The sequence below is a fragment of the Anopheles arabiensis genome, chromosome 2, assembly GCF_016920715.1.
Source record: "Anopheles arabiensis isolate DONGOLA chromosome 2, AaraD3, whole genome shotgun sequence".
Taxonomy (NCBI): domain Eukaryota; kingdom Metazoa; phylum Arthropoda; class Insecta; order Diptera; family Culicidae; genus Anopheles; species Anopheles arabiensis.
In genome coordinates this window covers 37,261,219-37,279,707 of record NC_053517.1, presented here as the reverse complement: position 1 = coordinate 37,279,707, position 18,489 = coordinate 37,261,219, and the positions used below count along the sequence as shown (strand labels likewise).

The following is an 18,489-nucleotide window of genomic DNA, read 5'->3' as shown; positions in this document are numbered from 1 at the left end:
TAGCGGTTCTATTTCAAACAGTCGGACGGCATGGTCACGCAATGCTGACAATAACACCGAAGCGAAAAGCCCTGTCCCCTTGCACCGGTGACACAGCAGCCAGAGGGCCTCCCGAAATCCTGTCCACAGCTCCAACCGCGAGCACTAACCTTGAAATGCTCGGTGGACGGTTTTTTTTTTTGGGGGGGGGGTTGTGGACCCCTCCCCGGTGCTCCGGTATGCCATTCAGGTGCAACGTGTTTGTCGTGCTAATCTGTCCCTGCTGCTGGTGGGGAGAAGCAAAAACAACAACAAGATATATTCATCATCACCCAGCACGAACCAGCACCAGTAGCGTGCCGGTGACACATACACACACACACACACATCCAGCTGGCCTGGCCAGCCGTATCTTACCACAAACGGAATCGACGAAACCGACGGCGCGAGTTCTCATGCTGCTTCTCCTCCTTAAACCGGAACTCACGCGAATTCTGTTGCGTCGGCGCATACAGCCGGGCCTGGGGTACTCGGGGCTGGCCACTCGGGGCTCGCCTGCGGTTCGTGGGCTTCTCATGCATGGGGAAACGATGCCCTTTTGCGTGCGTTGCTGCTATAACACTACGCGCGTACTTGTGCTGCGTTTAGCCAGAAGTGCTCTTGCAGTGGGGCTCAGGCGACCGGAAATCATTGCGCCAGGTCAGGGAAACTCAACGTTGATATTCCTCTTTTCGACCACCGTCACCACCACCCATGCGATGTTACTTGCGGGGGATTTGGTTTTGCTCTCGATCTATAACTGGTATTCGCGCTATTCCTATGATAGTGAGCTAGGAGCTGTTCGTGCTCTATGGGCTCACGGGTGGCTCACTGGGTACATTTCAACGATTTATGCAAAACAAACCCGGCCTTTGCCTTTCGCCTTCTCAAATGTGCGTACCGGTTGTGTGAAATTGTTATATTTTTATTCGAACCATACATACAATCACCGGTATTTCTGATGCCGAACAATTGCATATCCACATACCGGCACACACACGGCAGACAAGCGTGACGATGTTGTTGGAAGGCAAAAGTCCCACATCGATAAATCGTTCGCTTTCCCCCCCCCTCTGCCCCTGCACACATGTCTATCTATTCTTTCAATCTTATCCATCCACAGGGAGGGAGCTGTGGTTCGCTTTCCACGAACCATCAATGATTTTAGCTGGAAATTGGTTCGCATACACAAAAGGTAAGGCATGTGTGTGTGTGTGGGAGCCAAAGTTGTGAAAATAGAAATCAAATGTGTACCGATTAGAGCGGTTGTGGGGAGAAGGGCGAAACTGGAGGTGTGCATGTACGTTTGCCGAAGAATCGATAAGAAAGTGATAAATAATACAGGACTATTTCGCATTTTTGTGTTTTTATTCCCCCTGCTCAAAAGGCGATGCGAGACGCTTTGAAAAGGTTTCGGTTGGTACAGTGTGAACGAAACCCGTATTGAGTCGGTTCATCTCTCGGTGTGTTGATCTCGCTGGGGAAATCGATGATTGCGCCACTTTCACGCCACTTTCGCCCATCGGTAGGGAAAGCGGAAACAAATTCCTTTGCAAATTATAGCTGTTTTTTGTTCTCAAGAACCATGCCATCCCCAGTGTGGTGGAAACCCCGAGTGGGGTAAATGCTGCGGTTAATGAAATGTAAACACAAGCATTTCGTGGTATCCCACCGAACCACCGTGGGTATCGAGGTTCGATCGGTGCATTGATTTGTTTTTTGTTTTTTTTAATTGATTGTACATGACTTCGGCGGCGATGAGTGCTTTCGGGCTGGTGCACATCGAGTGGCAGGCAAGAGGCCACTCCCGGACATCGTTTGTTGTTTTACAGAAGGAATAAAAACTGTTACACAGCTGGTAGCAATGGCATGGCACGAAGAGAGTCATTCCCGTTTCCCGGACCATTAATCAATTGCTGCTCGGTTCGGTTCCGATTCGCTACGCGCGTCGTCTATTCCCGGTTTCATGGTCGGTCGTCACCGAACCGTGTCCTGTTGAGCGCGTGTGTTGGGTTTAATACGCTAATTGAAAGTTTAATGGTTTACTCACCCGGGGTGCAGGAGGAGGGATGGAAGCCATTACTGGAAAGCATGCTGAATAGGAAAAGGATATTTAAATTGATTTTACGAAGTGGGAGCATTTTCGCCTAATTATCCACACTTTGAATCGGTGGTTTTCAGTTGCTGCTTTCGCTTGAATTTCATTATGAATTTATTACTGCAGGAATATTTTGTAGGTTTCATGGAATGCCAGCGAAGTTTCATAAAATATATGAATTCAAGGATTTTGAGTTTCCATTCACCTGTATTCCCCATCCAAACTCCAAAATGAGTTAAATTGTAAATAGAAAGATTTCCATCGATAATCTAATGGCACACGTGTCTGCTCCTTTCCACTCGAATTTGCCGTTAAATATTGATTAACTCATTTACTCTTAGGCCCGTGTCTGTGCTCCATCGGATGCGATTTTATCGGAAGGCCTGTCAAAATTTTATATGGAATTTGACAGATAACGTCGGACGTGCGATTTCGTCGTACGACGGAATCAAAATTTTTTGATTTCGTCGGACGCCGCATCCGATTTTATCTGTCAAACTAAGTGTGTGGTGTTTTGTAGGAACAATCTCAACTTAATTTTTCATGATCGTTATATTATTCAAATCATCCAATTAATCGCAATATTATACGAAAAAGCGTTTGACAGCACGTGCGATAAAATCGCATGCGATGGAGCACAGACACGGGCCTTATTAGGATGTATGCACTAGTGATGTGTTTTTTGCCGAGAACCCACGACTCCGGCTATTGTTAGTCCGATTCGAACTCCGGCAAAATCCGTCCGGAGTCTGAGTCGTCGGGAGTCACCAGGAGTCGTTCAAAATCGTCAAGAGTCATCCGGATTCGCTCGAAATCGTAAAGAGTCGTCCGGAGTCGTTAAGCGTCGTCCGGAATCGCCTGGAGTCGTTCGGAGTTGGAGTCGTTTGGAGTTAAAGTCGATCGGAGTCGTCAGGAATCGGCCGGTATCGATCAGAGTCGACCAGGATCGGCATCGGTCGAAGTCAAATGGAGCCTTCCGGTTCAATGTGCTTGTAATCAGGTATTTAATTTTGTTGTGTTATCTTTTTGTCTTTGACTTTGCGCGTGCACTTCGTATATAGGGCTTTATTTCGAAAGCCGACTTCGGACGACTCCGATTCCAACCGATGACAGACGACACCGGACGACTCCGACGATTCCAAACGATTTCAAACGCCTCCCAATGACTCCGGTCGACTCCGGACAGCTCCGGAAAATTCGAACGACTCAAAACGAATCCGACTCCGAAAAACTCCAGACAACTCCGGACAATTCCGAACGAGTACGTATAATGCTAAGCGGAATTACGCAAGGTTCACCCACCAGCGTTGCAAAATTCTAACGAAATAGTTGTTAGTTTGTTTCTGCAACACACATTCAACTGAAGTTGTCAATGTTTTAGTAGAACATTACTATCCGTTTGTCATTTCGTTTTCTTTACGGTCGTTTTTCGGTTTCCGCGCTCGCTTAAGACTGTGTTACGACCTAAGAGCTTGTTAAGACGAAATGCATACTAACTCCTTTTGTCTCCTGGGCGACGAACAACATCGTGCACAGTGGGATTCTAGCCGCCTACTGGCCATAACGTCCGAACATCAGTTCAGCTGTCAACAGAAAGTCACAAACATAAACATCGCACAATTCGCATCATCTTTTCCTCCCACAGCCGTACGCGAGTGCAGGTGGAAAATCTATCGCGCAGTTTTCATTGCGTGCGCGCCCCGTTGTTTGTGTAGGAAAAAAACGGAACAAACTTTTGCATTCATTTATCGGTCGTGTCTCGGTTGCGAATCCTCGTCACCTTTTGCACCATGGAGGTCAAACAGCAGGAGCAGGAAAATATCTATCTGTTCGTGCCGAACATAATCGGTAAGGGGGTGGAAAATGTGTGATAAACTGTTTTGCGTCATCATCATTTGTGTTGCGATTTGTTTGTTTGTTTTGGCACAGGTTACGCACGGATCGTGCTGGCAATCGTTTCCTTCTACTACATGCCCACGGACTATGTAATTGCCAGCTGGTGCTACATCATCAGCGTACTGCTCGATGCACTCGACGGTCATGCGGCGCGGCATTTCAACCAGTGTAAGTATTCACGCCGTGCCATTCCACTGTGCCCCCCGGATTGGGTGGAAGAAAATCGATGCTCGATTGGGCCTGTTTTGTCCATCGCCATCATACCAGCACGGAGTATGCGTGCGAATTAAATGGTATTGCATAACGATTGGTGCGATTGGGCCGAATTATCTCCCCAGGGGATATCGGTAACGCGTGGCACGGTTTGATAGCGATAATTGTAATGCGCTTCCTACCTCTCTATCCCTCTCTATCTCTCATACTTTTAGCCACAAAGTTCGGCGCCATGCTGGATCAGCTTACCGACCGATGCGGCACATGCGGTCTGCTTGTAACGCTAAGCTACTTCTACCCGAAGTACATGTTCTGGTTCCAGCTTTCCATGGCGATCGATGTCGCGTGCCACTGGTTCTATCTGCACACGTAAGCGAAAATGCAATAACCGAAAAAAAACAGCTGTGACTAATGATAATCAACCACCGCCTCTCCCACCAGGACCGTGCTCCAGGGCAAGACGTCGCACAAGTTTATCGACATGTCCGGTAATCCGATTATGCGTGTCTACTACACCAACCGTACCGTGCTGGGCTTCATGTGTCTGTTCAACGAGCTGTTCTATGCGGCGCTGTACCTGCTGCACTTCACGCCCGGACCGCTGCTGCTGGGCTTCTCCACGTTTAAACTGCTCGCCATCGTCTCGTTCCCGGTGGCCGTCGTCAAGACGGGCATCTCGGTGATTCACGGGTTCGTTGCCAGCTGCAACATTGGCGTAATTGACGTCGCGGAACGGGCGGCACAGCGCGAACGGGAAGCGAACAAGAAACCGCAATAAAGGGGGTGATGGTATCCTCCAAATGCGCTAAAGAATACGGGCTGTCCCCCCTCTTTCTTGGAAGACGATGCGGAAATATTTTCCCAACTTCAAAAGTGAATGCAACGCTTGCCCCTCTCCCGGCGGACCCCGAGGTCGGGTTTTTCTAAGCGCTTTCACGTAAATCACTATGCCAAAGGACAACAACAAATGGAGAACAAACAAACAAAACAAGCATGATAATGTGTTTTAAAAACGAGTCTATTTAAGTGTTGTTAACTAATAATGTAGCTGAAATTGTGTAAAACCCCTCCACCATCTACTGTCCCGGTGTGTTCGGTAGTCGAACGAGAGAGGGATCAAACATTATGCACCTGACCATTATGCAATGTGCTGCAAACAAATAAGAAGACGAAACAAAACACATACAAACGATGCACAGCATGTGAGAATGAGTTGAATATTGTTGGAATGCAAGAAACCCCACGAGAAGAAAGGCAACCGATAATTAGTACTGCACATTCCACAGAAGCCTCCCGAGTCATAGAAAATGCTCTCCATATTTTGCTATCAGACTTACTCTCTTATCCAGATGTGTTGTGCAAGTGCACTACAAAGCTCCGGAAGGAAGCACGTTTAGTCAGTCGAGTCAATCGTGTAGTTATTTGTTGCTTAACGTGTAGCAAGAAGATATCATCAAGATCATTGTCATTTACAGGTATTGTATCGTCATTCGAAAAGAAGGAGCTGATGTGGCTATAAAACAATTTAGGTTTAGTAAATGTATCCCAAATTGTGTAGAGAAGTAGTGATTCGAAAACATGTCATCGATGTGATTTGTAACTCCCTGACTTTCTCATGTGTCTAATAAATAAATAGCCTCTCTCTGTAAATTGTGGAAAAGCGGATACATTCTTCGAAAGAAAACTCCTGCAACAGTCTCTGTATGTAGTAGAAATAATTAAGCTGGTGCGTTTATTACTTGTGTTGTGGGGGTGTTATTGTTCTGCGAATACATTGGTCGCATCGCTGATGCTGTGTTAGTGGTGAGTGGGATTCGAAGTTCAACTGAACCGATTTCACCCTTGCGACGCTTAGAAATTAATGTAAGATGAAAGTGTAAATGAAACGTTAAAGACGCAATGCGCGAAGGCTTAAACGATGCAATACAATACGCTGCTCGCGAATCCAAATGCGATCTCCCTCCCTCTCTCTCTCTCTTTCTTGCTCTTCCTTTCTCTTTGCGGTGCATCACTCCCAACATTTAACCTTTCAGGCTACTCATGCCGGCACGCATAATCTCGTCCACAAGCAGTATGTTAACGGCAATGATGGTGGAGGAGTTGAGAATTTGCTTCTTCACGATGTAGTTGTCGAAAATGCCCAGATCGACCGGTTTCATCGGCTCGCCGGTGGACAGATCCAGCCCGATCGGTTCCTCGTTCAGCAGACCCTCCTCCTGCAGCCGCACGATCGTGTCCTGGGCGTCGTACCCACTGTTCACGGCCAAAATCTTCGGCACCACCAGCATGGCGTCCGCGTACGCCTGAATCGCGAGGCGCGTCTTTCCCTTCACCGTCTTGGCGTACTCGCGCAGCTTGTTGTGCACGCGCACCTCGAACGCACCCGCTCCCGGCACCAGCTTCTTGTCCTCGACCGCATTGTTGATCGAGCGCAGCCCATCGCGGATCGCGTCCTTGATCTGGGCCAGCGTGTGCTTGTTCGGGCCCTTCATCAGAATCGTCACCGACAGTGGGTTCTTGCAGTCCTCCACGAACGTGTACTTGTTCTCGCCCAGCACGTGCTCGTACACCTGCCCGGCAAAGCCGAGGCACGATTCGTCCATGTTGTCGAACGAGTTCATCGCCATACCGCCACAGGCCAGCGCCAGACGCTCCATGTTGCGGCGCTTGGCACGGCGCAGCGCCACGATGCCCTCCTTCGCCAGCATGTCCAGCGACATCGGATCGATGCCCTTCTGGTTGATCACGACGAACGTTTTGTCCGTACCGTCGCACACCTTGCGCTTCAGCTCGATCACCTTCTTCACCCGATCCTCGATGAACTCGCGCTCGGCCAGCACGAACTTTTCGCGCTCCTCCGCCGTCTTGTAGAAGAAGCCCGAGTTCACCTCCGACTTTTCGTACTCCATCGACACGTTGCACGTGAGAATGTACGCATTTTCCACGCGCTTCGGCATGTCCGGGTGGCGAGCACCGTGGTCCATCACGATACCCTTCACCAGCTGCGTGTCCGTGGCCGACTTGTGCTGCATCTCCATCAGCTCGACCATGTGCAGATCGACCGGCTTACCCTCCGTGCGGATGGCCAGCACCGCATCGACGCACACGTCCGTCAGCAGATCGGCCAGATCCGGGTGCACCTTGGTGCGGAGCGAGGTGCGCGCAATGTTGAGCAGATTTTCCCGGTTCACCTCAATCGGGTGGGCGATCTGTTCCAGAATGTCCAACGCCTGCAGCCGGGCCTGGTCGAACCCGTCCGCGATGATGCGCGGATGCAGCCCGTCCGCGATGTATAGGTCGGCCTGCTTCAGCAGCTCGCCAATGATCAGCACGATCGAGGTGGTTCCGTCCCCGGTCACATCGTCCTGGGCCGTACTGGCACGGGCAATCAGCGACGCGGTCGGATGCTTGATCTGCATCTCGTGCAGCAGCACATTGCCGTCCTTGGTGATTTTGATGTCACCGGCACCCGAAACCAGCCTGTGTGTGAGTGAGTGTGAAAGTGAGGTTAGAAAACGGGTCAGGTGAGTCAGATGGTAAAACGACCTATCGCGTCGACTGCAACGCATTGCATTGCCAAAATCTAATCTTTTCTTCATTTGAGAACAATTTTCCATGAAAAATATCCCCGCAATCCCGCACTTATGAACTTTTGAAGATTTTTTGCGAACAGTTGTTCACTTCCTACTCACATTTTCATTGTTCCCTTCGGGCCGAGATTGGTCTTCATTACATCCTGAATGCCCTTCGCGGCGGTGATGTTGATGGCCAACGCCTGTGCCGCACGGGCAAACTCGGCCTTCGGATTCAGCAAGCTAATTGAGGCCATTTTAACACTGTGCTACTAGTTTTACAATGAAATTGTCTGTGCTCGAGATCGAACTTTGCTGCAGCGGCCCAGTCGGTGTTTCGAAGCAAAACTTGCTATTCTTCTTCGCCTCTTCCCAACCAGTGTGGCCAGATTATTTTGGCGGTTTTCGGTAGGCGCATCAAAATTTTATCGGTAGTACTCGAAACTTAACTCGAGTTAAAAGAAGTGAAAGCGAAAGAAGTGTTAAGCGTGATGGGGGGGGGGGGGGTACTAATTCGCAAAATTAAAGTTCCATTTCAAAAGAATATACATCCTTTACTTAGGATATGGATTAGATTTGGTTCAGCGGTTACACAAATGAAGGTCTTTCTGAAGTGTTGATCTGAAAATGGTACTAGGAATTCTAAACCAAAGAATAACTAAGATGCTCATTCTTTTTCTCAGTGGTGGCAAGTTCTTTTTCTTGGGGCTCCACGCGACCGCTTAGGGCCACTGCAGTGCTCCATTGGATACGATTTTATCGTACGTGCTATAATTTGAATTTCGCTGGATTATTTAGATTGATTTGATTGTTTGGCTGAGTTTCATCGTTAAATGATTACAAAAAATTGAGATTTTTTCCTTCAAACCCAAATATATATATACATCGGTATTTCTGGTCACTCTGTTCCCAACCAAACCAGCTGTCATTCGATCTGTCAGTCCAAGGGGTAGGAATTTCGTTGCTGTTTTAATTTGTTGGTTTTCCAAAACAAATGCAAGTTCAGTGTAAAAAATGCAGTGTAAATGTGTAAAAACGGTAAAAAAAAATAACAATAGCTAAAATTGTATCCTTTTTGTATTTTCTACATATTCACGAACATTTCCAAACCCTTTCACAGCTCTCCGACATACGCTTTAAAGTATTCGACCCAGTCGCATTAAACACACTTTTTTCTCCTGATTTGCCGGACTCGCACGCGTTCTCGTGCAACAATTGTAAATAAAGTGAGGTCGCAAACAGTTTCGTGAAGGAAAAACCTGTAAAAATGACCAGCAAAAAGCTAAAAGTTGAGGCGGAAGATGAAGAGGAGCAGCGTATGGACGCGAAAAGCGGCAGCGATGAGTCGAGTGACGAAGAAAATGACGAAGCATACGAGGGGGATGAGGTAAGCTGCGGGCACACCGACGCAGCGGCGTGGTTCGCTCCTCGTGGGTGGCAGTAGGATGATGTGAAATGTTTTTCTTTTCCCCATTAGGGTATCACCGTTGATTTCGAGGGAAGAAATCCGATCGACCCCGATCTGGATGGCATCAAACAGCTGCTGGGACAGCTCTTCGTAAAGGCACACATCGACCTCACGGAGCTGGCCGGCGTTATTGTGGGTTAGTTCACGGCCTGCTCGGCCCTGTTGTTTCAACTCCACTAACGGTGTTGTTCTTTGCTTGCTCGTGCTATATATTGCAGCTCAAAACTATGTCGGCAGCGTGCTGAAGCAAGCGTACACCGATGCTTACGATGACGAGGAGGACGAGGACACGGACATGGGCGACCCGTGCCAGGTGGTGTTTGGCGTGACGACCATCATCAATCTGGCCAACAAACAGGAGCTGGCCTCCGTACGGCAGCTGAAGAAGATGATCTTCGAAAAGGCGGAGAAGTACGCGACCGAGCTGGTGCAGCAGCAGTTCCGCGATGCGCTCGAGGGCGGCTCCAAAACGACGGGATTGCTGCTGAACGAGCGCTTCATCAACATTCCGGCCGCGGTATGTGTGCCGATGTGTGAAAACCTCCTGTCCGAGATGGAGCGGGCCCGCACCAAGGGCATGCCATTCGCGTTCGACTACTATTTGATGTTCGTCAAATACTACCAGCAGGCGGCCGCCGGCGATAAGCCGGCCGAGGTGATCTACAGCAACGACGAGGAGGAATACTTTATCAAGGATTCGTGTGCCAGCTTCGACTATTCCGTGCAGAAGGAAACCACGACGGCGCTGGCAGGCCAGTGGCAGAAGAAGGACGAGGAGCTGCAACCATTCCGCAAGGTGCTGCTGATCGAAGCGAGCAAACTGCCCGGCATTGTGGCCACCATCAAGAATCTGGTAGCGTCCGTGGCGAACAAGTAGAGCTGTAGATCGAATAAGATTTCTATTTTTTCAAAATATCCCCCCCTTTTTTAGTGTGAATGTGTGTCTAATCTTGTGCCGTAGCTTTGTGCTAACTGATAATGATAAATAAACGAAAGTTCCTCGCCTCCAGAACGCTGGGGTTTGTACCGACTATTCGGTAAAATGAAGCGTTTTCCATGCCTCGAATCGAAGCGTTTCTCTCTCTCCCCACTCGGTTGGTGTCTGCGCTCTCCACCCCTTTCTCCATGGTGATTCATCCCCGCACGAGCGGGGTTTGTTGTGGTTATTTGACACTTCGCAGAAAAACGCAATTCAGCACAAACTGTTTCCGTGCATGTTTCTTTTTTTATCGCAAGCAAAGTGATATTGGCCAAAAACGGCGGGAAACGCGGGCATAAAAAACATTGCCGGTGTTTAGCAAACCGACCAGGTATGTAGTGGAAGGTGTAAAAATAGTAATGTTATCATATTTCCAGCCAAATAGATACGGTAGTTCTTAACCTCAAAGGCACCATCAAGCTGGGCCTGTGCAGTATTCGTTAACCCTTCGGTGACGAGCATTTGTGTTGTAGAATGGAAAAGATCATTTTCCTCCATAATGTATCCTATGGTTTGGGTGTTTTAATAATTTGCATCAAATTGCATGAAGCACGTTAGCGTGAACAAACGTACGTCACACAAGGCGCGACGTGATGATGCTCCACACACGCTGGTGTGTGTGTGTGCACCCGGTATGACTAAGAAGCCGGTCGATCGTGATTTATAGAAGTTTTATCGTGCCCTAGAATATAGAAGTAAGTTGATCGTCGCACAGGGTCGATTGAATCACACCTGCGTTCGTGTTAAATTCGGTACATGCAACCAGATCGATTCCGTGCTCATGTGTGGCTTTGCTACGTGTTGTGTGCGTTCCGTGCACGCTACCCCGGATGAACCCGGGGCAGAAAAAGGGCCATTGAAATTGATCGTGCGCGCAGCTCTTTGTGAACATTTGACCGCGCTGCATACACGCAAATCAAACGGCGCTGCGCACTAGTATAAGAAGCAGAGATGGCGGAGCACAATCATTTACACAGTGATACAAACGCAATCAAAACAGTTCTCCCTTCATTGGTGCTATCAATCTTTTGGACAGTTTTCATACAAGTGCGCGCATTATCTCACCTTCCTCCCCCATCGGGGAAACCATTCCCGGGCCTTCCATTCACAGATTAAAGACATCAAGTGTGGCTCTGGTTTGCAAACCTCTTCGGGACAGCTTTGGGGCGTGCGGACGACAGTTGAACGAAATCAGCCGCCGGAGCAACAGCAACAAGCTATCAGCAGACGGGAGCGAACCGTGCACGAGGAAACGATAGCAGCCCTGTGGCACAAGCACAATGGGCGTCGAAGGGTAAGTGATAAGCTAAGCTGAAGTGAAGATAGCTGCAGAAGCAGCACGCCTCTCAAGATCAACCGTGTGCGAATGAATAGCTCCCGCTTGGAAACACAATTGAACGAAGGTAATAAAACAGCGTGCCCCCAACCATACTCCAGAATCGGGCCGACATCGTTCTTGGCCGCATCCGGCGATCGGGTCGACTCCAGAACGAGCGATCTGCCAGACGCACACGTCTGCCATTTCGGCGAATCCAAACGCTCCGTTAGACGAAATGTAGTCATTAACGGGTTTCGCAGACGGTCAGCCGCTCATCATCATCATCATCTAGACGCACTACGCCTGCCTGGTACGTGAGATGCGTACGGAGTGCCAAACTGCCGACGGGAACACCGCCGAACGTAGCATGCCGCGAAAGAAGATGAAACCGAGCCTAGACATGCGGTTTTTTCTACGGTTCCCATCCAGCTATCTCCCACCAGTTGGGGAGAAGGTTTGAGGAGCACAATTTTTCTTTCCCCAGAGAAGGTGGAAAACTCACCCAGACTGGCTGGCCGCCGGCACCACCCATGCTTGGGGCCACGTGTTTGAATTGGTGCGTACAGCTGGTCGCGCGACGGCCAATGACCTTTCGGAGTGGTATTTGGCCACGAAATGAGCGGTTTTTTTTTGGGTGTTGGTCTTACCATCGGTCCTTGGACTGGGAGAAGATGATTGATGGCGATTGCGGAGTAGACCATGATTGATAGTTAGAGATAGAGAGAGAGAGAGTGTATGTGTGTGTGTGTATGTGAGGAGAAGACGGTACAAAATGCTGATATGTTCTGGCAATTAATCATGTAGATCACGTGATCCCGCAATGCGTGTCGAAAGCATTTCTCTTTGCCAAAAAGTGCCACAGCCCGCGATTGTAGCTCCAAGCGAACGATCCTATACAGACGGGTGGGCTCTTTTGTTGCTCTTTCACTATGGCCCGGTTCTAGTTCTATGCGAGTGAGCGTTGATAGCGTTCTAAAAATTAACGATCGCAGTTGTAACCGTCGTAAAGAGACTAATTCGCACATTCCTCATCTGAGAAGAGTTTAGCTTCACGTTGGCTCATGTGTGCCCTCCACCAAGTGTAACCAACTCACATGTCTGTGTCACTCAGAACATGATCATATTCAGCACGATCGCTGCCTCTTTGTTCGCACTATCATCTACTTTCTTCGGCTTAATCAGAATTGAATCATTAGTGTAATGATTCATGTGATGCCTTTGTGTTTGCATTTAATTCATGCTCTCTTGCATTCAACCCACTCTTACGGGGTGGGGCAGTACTTCCACACTCACACAAAAGCAACCCTTGTTACGCTTTACTTTCTTGTAACACTTTGCCCTCACAAATTGGAGGCTTCTTTTTCAACACATTGTTTTTTTCCTCGGTCGATAAAGCGGTTCGCGTTACTGTTGCGTGACGTGCACCGAAGGCGACGAACTTTCTGACGAAAGCAAAGCCCCGGATTGTTTTCTCGTTGACCCACTTTTGTGGGTGATCTGCAGTGGCAGTGGCACTGGGATAGAATTTTAAAAGAAGATCAAAAGCAGCAGCACACTGCTACAATGAGGTTAATTGGAGTGCAGCAAGGGAAGCGGTAATTTCGGGACATTTTAGTTAGCGGTGATCGTGATCGTTTTTTTCTGCTTTTTGATCACGTTTAAAATGTGTTTTAAACGCTACAGCATGAATGTAACAGACATTTAAGAGACTTTTCTAGAACATTCTATTGCGACATTTAGGTGGATTCGGTTTAGTTGGGACCGCATTTCTTCGGCATTTCGCAGCAAAAAGCTAGCATGGGCGATCGTACACGCGTGCCTCTTTTACAATACGCAAATGATACACGCGACTCGCACACGTTGTGACAGTTCAGGTGCGATGCAGAGCCTTCTACTGCGCCTCACGTGCAGCCTCACTCTCCCGCATCTCGTAGCGGCGAACACGCTGCCAAAGTGAAATGAATACAGTAAAATCATCAAATTTACCGTTAAGCTTTCCTCCTTCAAGAGGCGCTACCAACCCCCACTCCCATTCACCCAACCCAGTGTTAAAGTGTGACCGTTCTGAGTCGGACTGATCGGACCCCTCGCTCGCCACAAAGCCGTGTAAATGTGCATTTTGTGCTGGTGGCAGTCGGTACGGACGAGGGGGCCCGGTGATCTAAGGGGGGAGGGGATGGTGGTCGCCCGGTTCGGATGGTGTATGAGTTTTATTATTATTTTTATTAGTGTTTGCTGTTACGGCCGGCCCCGGGCCCGTAACGCGGAGGCCACGCGAGACGAGGGCACCAGCGGCACCGAGCAGGCCGGACGGTGGACGAGCAGAAGAAGATATTCCTAACCTAGTTTTCCGTTTCTCTCGTCATTCGCTCGTTTCGGGCTCGTTCGGATTGGATTGGCGTACGCTGGTGGGGGGAGAGAAGGTGTTGTTCGGTTCTGAGCGGGCCAACGGCGGAACGGTGTTTGGTGAGCTTTGCCATGGCAGTACTGCAAAGGTGAAGCTCAAAAGAAGGGACGCACACTCGGTGTGTGTGTGTGTTTTTTTTGTATTCCTACAGCAAAGTACACCCGCGAGGCACAAGAGGTACACGGATGCCAGGACGATCGAGTGCGCGCGGGACAGAACGAGATGCGGAAGCGTCGTCGTCGTCGTCGTCTTCGTCTCGTGGTGGAGGCGGCGGTGGCGACGGCACATGGCTCGGGGATGGGGATTTCTGTTCGTTCGCTCCCGTTGCTGCCACGGTTCCCAGCGACTCTTCGCGATCTTCGTGGTCTTCTTGTTTCGTGGCGTGTTTTTGTCTTTTTTTTCGTTAATCTGTAAAGACCACCATGAGCACCACTGCTGCCGCTCAGGTGCTTCGGGAGCATCGCGCAATGCAACAAAGCCAGCCTTCCCCCAACGTCTCACGTGGGGGGATACGTGATCGCGAGCGTGCCCGTGAGGGCGAGAGATCGAGAGATGGCTCGATTTGTTCTTGCTGTTGTTTGTAACTAACCTTACCCCCACCATCACCACCACCACCATCACCTACGGTCGGTTTGGTGGGGAGTTTAAACGCGCTTCTTGCTTGCGTGATGCCTTTTTTCTCGCTTTTTCTTGCGCTCGACTCCTTGAACTTCGAAGCGGTTGTCGTTGACCCAGATTCTGGGACAACTGTCGTCTGCTCCATTGTCGCACCGGGGATGCAAGTGGGTCGTAGGTAGGATGGCTTGGTGGGTGGGTGTGAGCACTGCACAGTTACAATAGCGTAACGGCAACGAAAAACGGGAAGCGACAAAGCGCCTGGAATGAAGCAAATATCTTCTGGAGAAAAATGTTGCTGTGTAAAATGTATCTATTTTTACAAATATCGACAGTATCGGCCTTGTACTGCCTTAGAACACGAATAGCAGTTACGGGAAAAGGATGACGAATTTGTTGCACTACTAGCAATACAGAATTAACTTAAGTTGGATAACGGAAGCGTGCTTTTTGTTCGATTTGTCCAGTTTGAACTTCCTTTTTAATACGAAGTCGCAATAAAGCTTATTGAAATAAAAATAAACTACTTTTTAAATTATCAATGCCACTATTTTAAATGACAACGACTTAAAATTAACGAACTTTTTAATCATGTTTCACATTAATAATTGAAATGATTCTATTTATTAAAAGATTTTTTTTTAAATGTATGCTAGTGTAGCCTTTGAAAAAGGGGTACTTAGGCGACATCCATCAATTACGTACCGCAAAATTTGCAAATTTTCGACCCCCTCCCACCCTAGTGTAACAAACTGTAACGTTGGAAGAACCCTCCCCCCCTCCCCAAATTACGTTACACCTCCCTCAAACTGCTTAGTGTGTTGAACAAAATCAGATTTTTTGTAAGTTTTTCTTTTTTTTTAACTACATTCCGGTATATTCACATTTTTTTTAATTAATAAAAAATAAAAACAATTGCATTATATTTGATATAAAGAAAAGTTGTCTCATGCAGCAATCAAATTCAAAAAGATTCTGATAATCGGATCCTCAGCACGGTTTGCAATGTACTTGCATCACCATCATCAGAAGCGTTTTTCATCCAGCCATCTTCCTGGTCCTCCATAAATATATCTATCTTGCCAGAAATGTTTCTTTGGCTTTAGAGGTTGTATCATCAGCAAATTGATTATTCTATTTCATATAACATGTGATGTTTAATATGTTACGCATGTCCTACAAATTATGGACAAAGATGGTATTTTTGCAAGAGTTTCGGCTGCATTTTCGATGTATTTATAAGTTACCAAGAAGAATCCTCATTTTTACTCATTTGTTACTCGAAATAAAACATTAAAACATTTTACTTTGCGTTACGTAAAAAAAGCTAAACTCCTCCTCTCCCCCGTGTAACAAATCGTAACGTTTGACGACACCCCCTTCCTCCCCTATCAGCGTTACATATTTGATGGATGACGCCTTACAGGACGCAATACAGTGTTAAGTGTTCATGAAATGGTTACACACTGCACGGATAAGCTTTTCAGTCGTTCTCTGCGTATGATACAGGGTTTCCAAGTCACTTTCGAATGTGAACACAATTATTCACCGTATCCAAGATGTTTTTCAACAGCTATCAAATGGTGTATATGCTCCAAAACGAAATTTCAGTTTCAACACATGATTTTCAACACATAACAAAGAACTGTTAAACTCAGTCCAGCTTGTTTCGTGTTGAAAATCATGCTGAAGAAATTTAAAAAAAATATGATGGAAATTAAATGTCAGAGTGATGTGGATTAACGTCTTGCACGCGGTGAATAAAAATGTTTACATGCGAAAGTGACTTGGAAACCCCTGTAAAAACAGTTCAATCTAACAAGCCAACTCATACAATTTTACCCAATTGCTTTCGTCCCCAGCTACCTTCCGTGCGAGATTGACCCGGTGGATAATCTGGAAGTTGCCCTTAATCGTGCCGCCCGCTGCGACACGCTGTGCGTGATCGATGATGCCAACCTCCATCCGGTGCTGGCCCGCGAAATTGAACAGCAGAAAACGTTCGACGCCGGTATCTGCTCCGAGGTGAGCTGTTTTCGCTGTACAGTTGGCAGCGAGCCGGTTCGCGTCGTGTACAGCCCCGTCGGCGAGCTGTCCGATTTCGATGATGTGCGCCGGTACGCGGAAGCTGCCGGTCAGGCGATGAGGCGCGCACTGAAGGCAGGCGCAAAGTTTCCGCTGCTGGTATTGCCCGCGCCCACCGAACGCTTCTCGGCCGCCCCACTGGTAGCACTGCTCGGTGCCCTGCACGAGCTGTACGTGCCGCTGCAGCTGCGCGAGGATGTGCCGGCGAAGCGGCAGCGGTACGCGAAGATTGGCCTGCTGCATCCGGACGGCGCACAGCGAGGACAGGATCTGTTGCGCCAGGTGCAGTCGCTGGAGGCGGGTCGGTTTGTGGCGCGCGATATCGGCGGCGGCGATCCGGAGCGCATGGCACCGCCGCGCGTGGCCGAGTACGTGCTGCAGGCGTTCGCAGGCGGCCCGGTCAAGGTGACGGTCGTGGACGATCCGCGCGTGTTCGAGCGCGACTACCCGCTGTTCCAGGCGGTCAATCGGGCGGCGGGCACGGTCGAGCGGCACCGGGGCCGCATCGTCTTCCTCGAGTACCGGCCGCCGAAGCCGGCCCGCAAGACGGTGGTGCTGGTCGGCAAGGGCGTGACGTACGATACCGGCGGTGCCGACATCAAGGCGGGCGGTGTGATGGCGGGCATGAGCCGGGACAAGTGTGGTGCGGCCGCCGTGGCCGGCTTCATGAAGGTGGTCGAGCAGCGGCAACCGCAGGACGTGCACGCGATCGGTGTGCTCTGCATGGTGCGCAACTCGGTCGGCGAGGAGTGCTACGTGTCGGACGAAATGGTGACGTCGCGGGCCGGGGTGCGCGTCCGCGTCGGCAACACCGATGCCGAGGGTCGCATGGCCATGGCCGATGCGCTCTGCCAGATGAAGGAGCGCGTGCTGAGCGAGGGCCTGCCCGATCCGCACCTGTACACGGTCGCCACGCTGACGGGGCATGCGGTGCTGGCCGTCGGCAACAGTGCCATCGTGATGGACAACGGGCCGGCCCGTGCCGCGAACCATGGGCCCGAGCTGCAGCGGGCCGGTGAGGTGGTGGGCGATCCGTTCGAAATATCGGTGCTGCGCCGGGAGGACTTTGATTTCCACCGCGGCAAATGCTACGGCGAGGACGTGCTGCAGGCCAACAATCTCCCGTCGAGCCGTACGCCCCGCGGTCATCAGGTAGGTGCTGCTAATGTGCCGGTCGGTGGGGAAATGTAATCGCTTTTTTATCACTCACTTTTTGCTTACCAACAGGGCCCGGCGGCGTTCCTGATGCTGGCAACCGGGCTGGACAAATGCGGCCTCAGCTCGACCCATCCGATCAAGTATTCCCATCTGGACATTGCTGGCAGTGCCGGGGACGTTCCAGACACACCGACCGGATCGCCCATCCTGGCCCTGGCGCAGGCTCATCTGCAATAGAGCAATAGAAGGTTATTTTGCCCCTTGCCCCTTGCCCCCCTCCCCAGTGTGAAGCCGGTGAGAATTGGATCTGGAATCGAATTTCCATTACGTTTAATGAAATAAAGATAAAGTCGCAATTGGCGCTTCGGTGATGGTTTATTAAATGGTTTAACGGTTCTTGTTCACTTTGGGGCTGTCAAGTTTGTGGTTTTCCCCACATCCCCTTGCCAACCCCATTTGTTCTCACTGTTCCCACACTCCAGTCCGGTCAATATCCTCGGTTAACGCAAGCGTACAATGACCTGTTGAACTTTCACAAACAAGCTACAACTGGACCACCAAACCTCTCTGGCCATTCTGTGTGCTTTGCATCCCGCTTTCTGTTGCTTTCTCGCCCTGTGTTACACATTGCTCCGGATGACAATTTGCTCCATGCAGTGCGT

The 18,489-nt window shown here is 49.4% G+C and overlaps 4 protein-coding genes across 5 annotated transcripts; 3 read left to right on the top strand and 1 right to left on the bottom strand.

Moving 5' to 3' along the window:
• Positions 1-3,719: 3,719 nt before the first annotated feature.
• On the top strand, positions 3,720-5,875 carry LOC120894186 (CDP-diacylglycerol--inositol 3-phosphatidyltransferase). Its single transcript, XM_040296621.1, has 4 exons — positions 3,720-3,964; positions 4,046-4,180; positions 4,441-4,594; positions 4,667-5,875. Exons 1-4 carry the CDS (start codon positions 3,907-3,909, stop codon positions 5,001-5,003), a joined length of 684 nt encoding a protein of 227 aa, XP_040152555.1. The 5' UTR covers positions 3,720-3,906; the 3' UTR covers positions 5,004-5,875.
• Positions 5,876-5,931: 56 nt separating this feature from the next.
• LOC120894185 (T-complex protein 1 subunit zeta) lies at positions 5,932-8,183 on the bottom strand. The gene is made up of 2 exons (XM_040296620.1): positions 7,918-8,183; positions 5,932-7,705 (listed from the first exon to the last, which is right to left on the bottom strand). Exons 1-2 carry the CDS (start codon positions 8,052-8,054, stop codon positions 6,247-6,249), a joined length of 1,596 nt encoding a protein of 531 aa, XP_040152554.1. The 5' UTR covers positions 8,055-8,183; the 3' UTR covers positions 5,932-6,246.
• A 781-nt stretch (positions 8,184-8,964) lies between these two features.
• Positions 8,965-10,308, top strand: LOC120897062 (protein BCCIP homolog). The gene is made up of 3 exons (XM_040301673.1): positions 8,965-9,184; positions 9,275-9,401; positions 9,484-10,308. Exons 1-3 carry the CDS (start codon positions 9,065-9,067, stop codon positions 10,140-10,142), a joined length of 906 nt encoding a protein of 301 aa, XP_040157607.1. The 5' UTR covers positions 8,965-9,064; the 3' UTR covers positions 10,143-10,308.
• A 117-nt stretch (positions 10,309-10,425) lies between these two features.
• On the top strand, positions 10,426-18,210 carry LOC120895286 (putative aminopeptidase W07G4.4). 2 transcript variants are annotated; one of them, XM_040298481.1, is made up of 4 exons: positions 10,426-10,575; positions 11,356-11,538; positions 16,447-17,821; positions 17,897-18,210. In XM_040298481.1, the coding sequence occupies exons 2-4, from the start codon at positions 11,525-11,527 to the stop codon at positions 18,062-18,064; spliced, it is 1,557 nt and encodes a 518-aa protein (XP_040154415.1). In that variant the 5' UTR covers positions 10,426-10,575; positions 11,356-11,524; the 3' UTR covers positions 18,065-18,210. The 2 variants fall into 2 exon arrangements, with proteins under 2 accessions (XP_040154415.1, XP_040154416.1); XM_040298482.1 differs by lacking the exon at positions 10,426-10,575 and adding an exon at positions 10,830-10,939.
• The last annotated feature ends 279 nt before the right edge of the window (positions 18,211-18,489 follow it).

Excerpts from the sequence above, each read along its gene's own strand:
- LOC120894186 (XM_040296621.1), top strand. The coding sequence starts at position 3,907 with ATGGAGGTCAAACAGCAGGAGCAGGAAAATATCTATCTGTTCGTGCCG. Across the intron at positions 3,965-4,045 it reads GTTCGTGCCGAACATAATCG|GTTACGCACGGATCGTGCTG; the intron begins GTAAGGGGGTGG and ends GTTTTGGCACAG. Across the intron at positions 4,181-4,440 it reads GGCGCGGCATTTCAACCAGT|CCACAAAGTTCGGCGCCATG; the intron begins GTAAGTATTCAC and ends TCATACTTTTAG.
- LOC120894185 (XM_040296620.1), bottom strand. The coding sequence starts at position 8,054 with ATGGCCTCAATTAGCTTGCTGAATCCGAAGGCCGAGTTTGCCCGTGCG. Across the intron at positions 7,706-7,917 it reads CCGAAGGGAACAATGAAAAT|GCTGGTTTCGGGTGCCGGTG; the intron begins GTGAGTAGGAAG and ends ACTCACACACAG.
- LOC120897062 (XM_040301673.1), top strand. The coding sequence starts at position 9,065 with ATGACCAGCAAAAAGCTAAAAGTTGAGGCGGAAGATGAAGAGGAGCAG. Across the intron at positions 9,185-9,274 it reads AAGCATACGAGGGGGATGAG|GGTATCACCGTTGATTTCGA; the intron begins GTAAGCTGCGGG and ends TTTCCCCATTAG. Across the intron at positions 9,402-9,483 it reads GCTGGCCGGCGTTATTGTGG|CTCAAAACTATGTCGGCAGC; the intron begins GTTAGTTCACGG and ends TATATATTGCAG.
- LOC120895286 (XM_040298481.1), top strand. Across the intron at positions 17,822-17,896 it reads GTACGCCCCGCGGTCATCAG|GGCCCGGCGGCGTTCCTGAT; the intron begins GTAGGTGCTGCT and ends GCTTACCAACAG.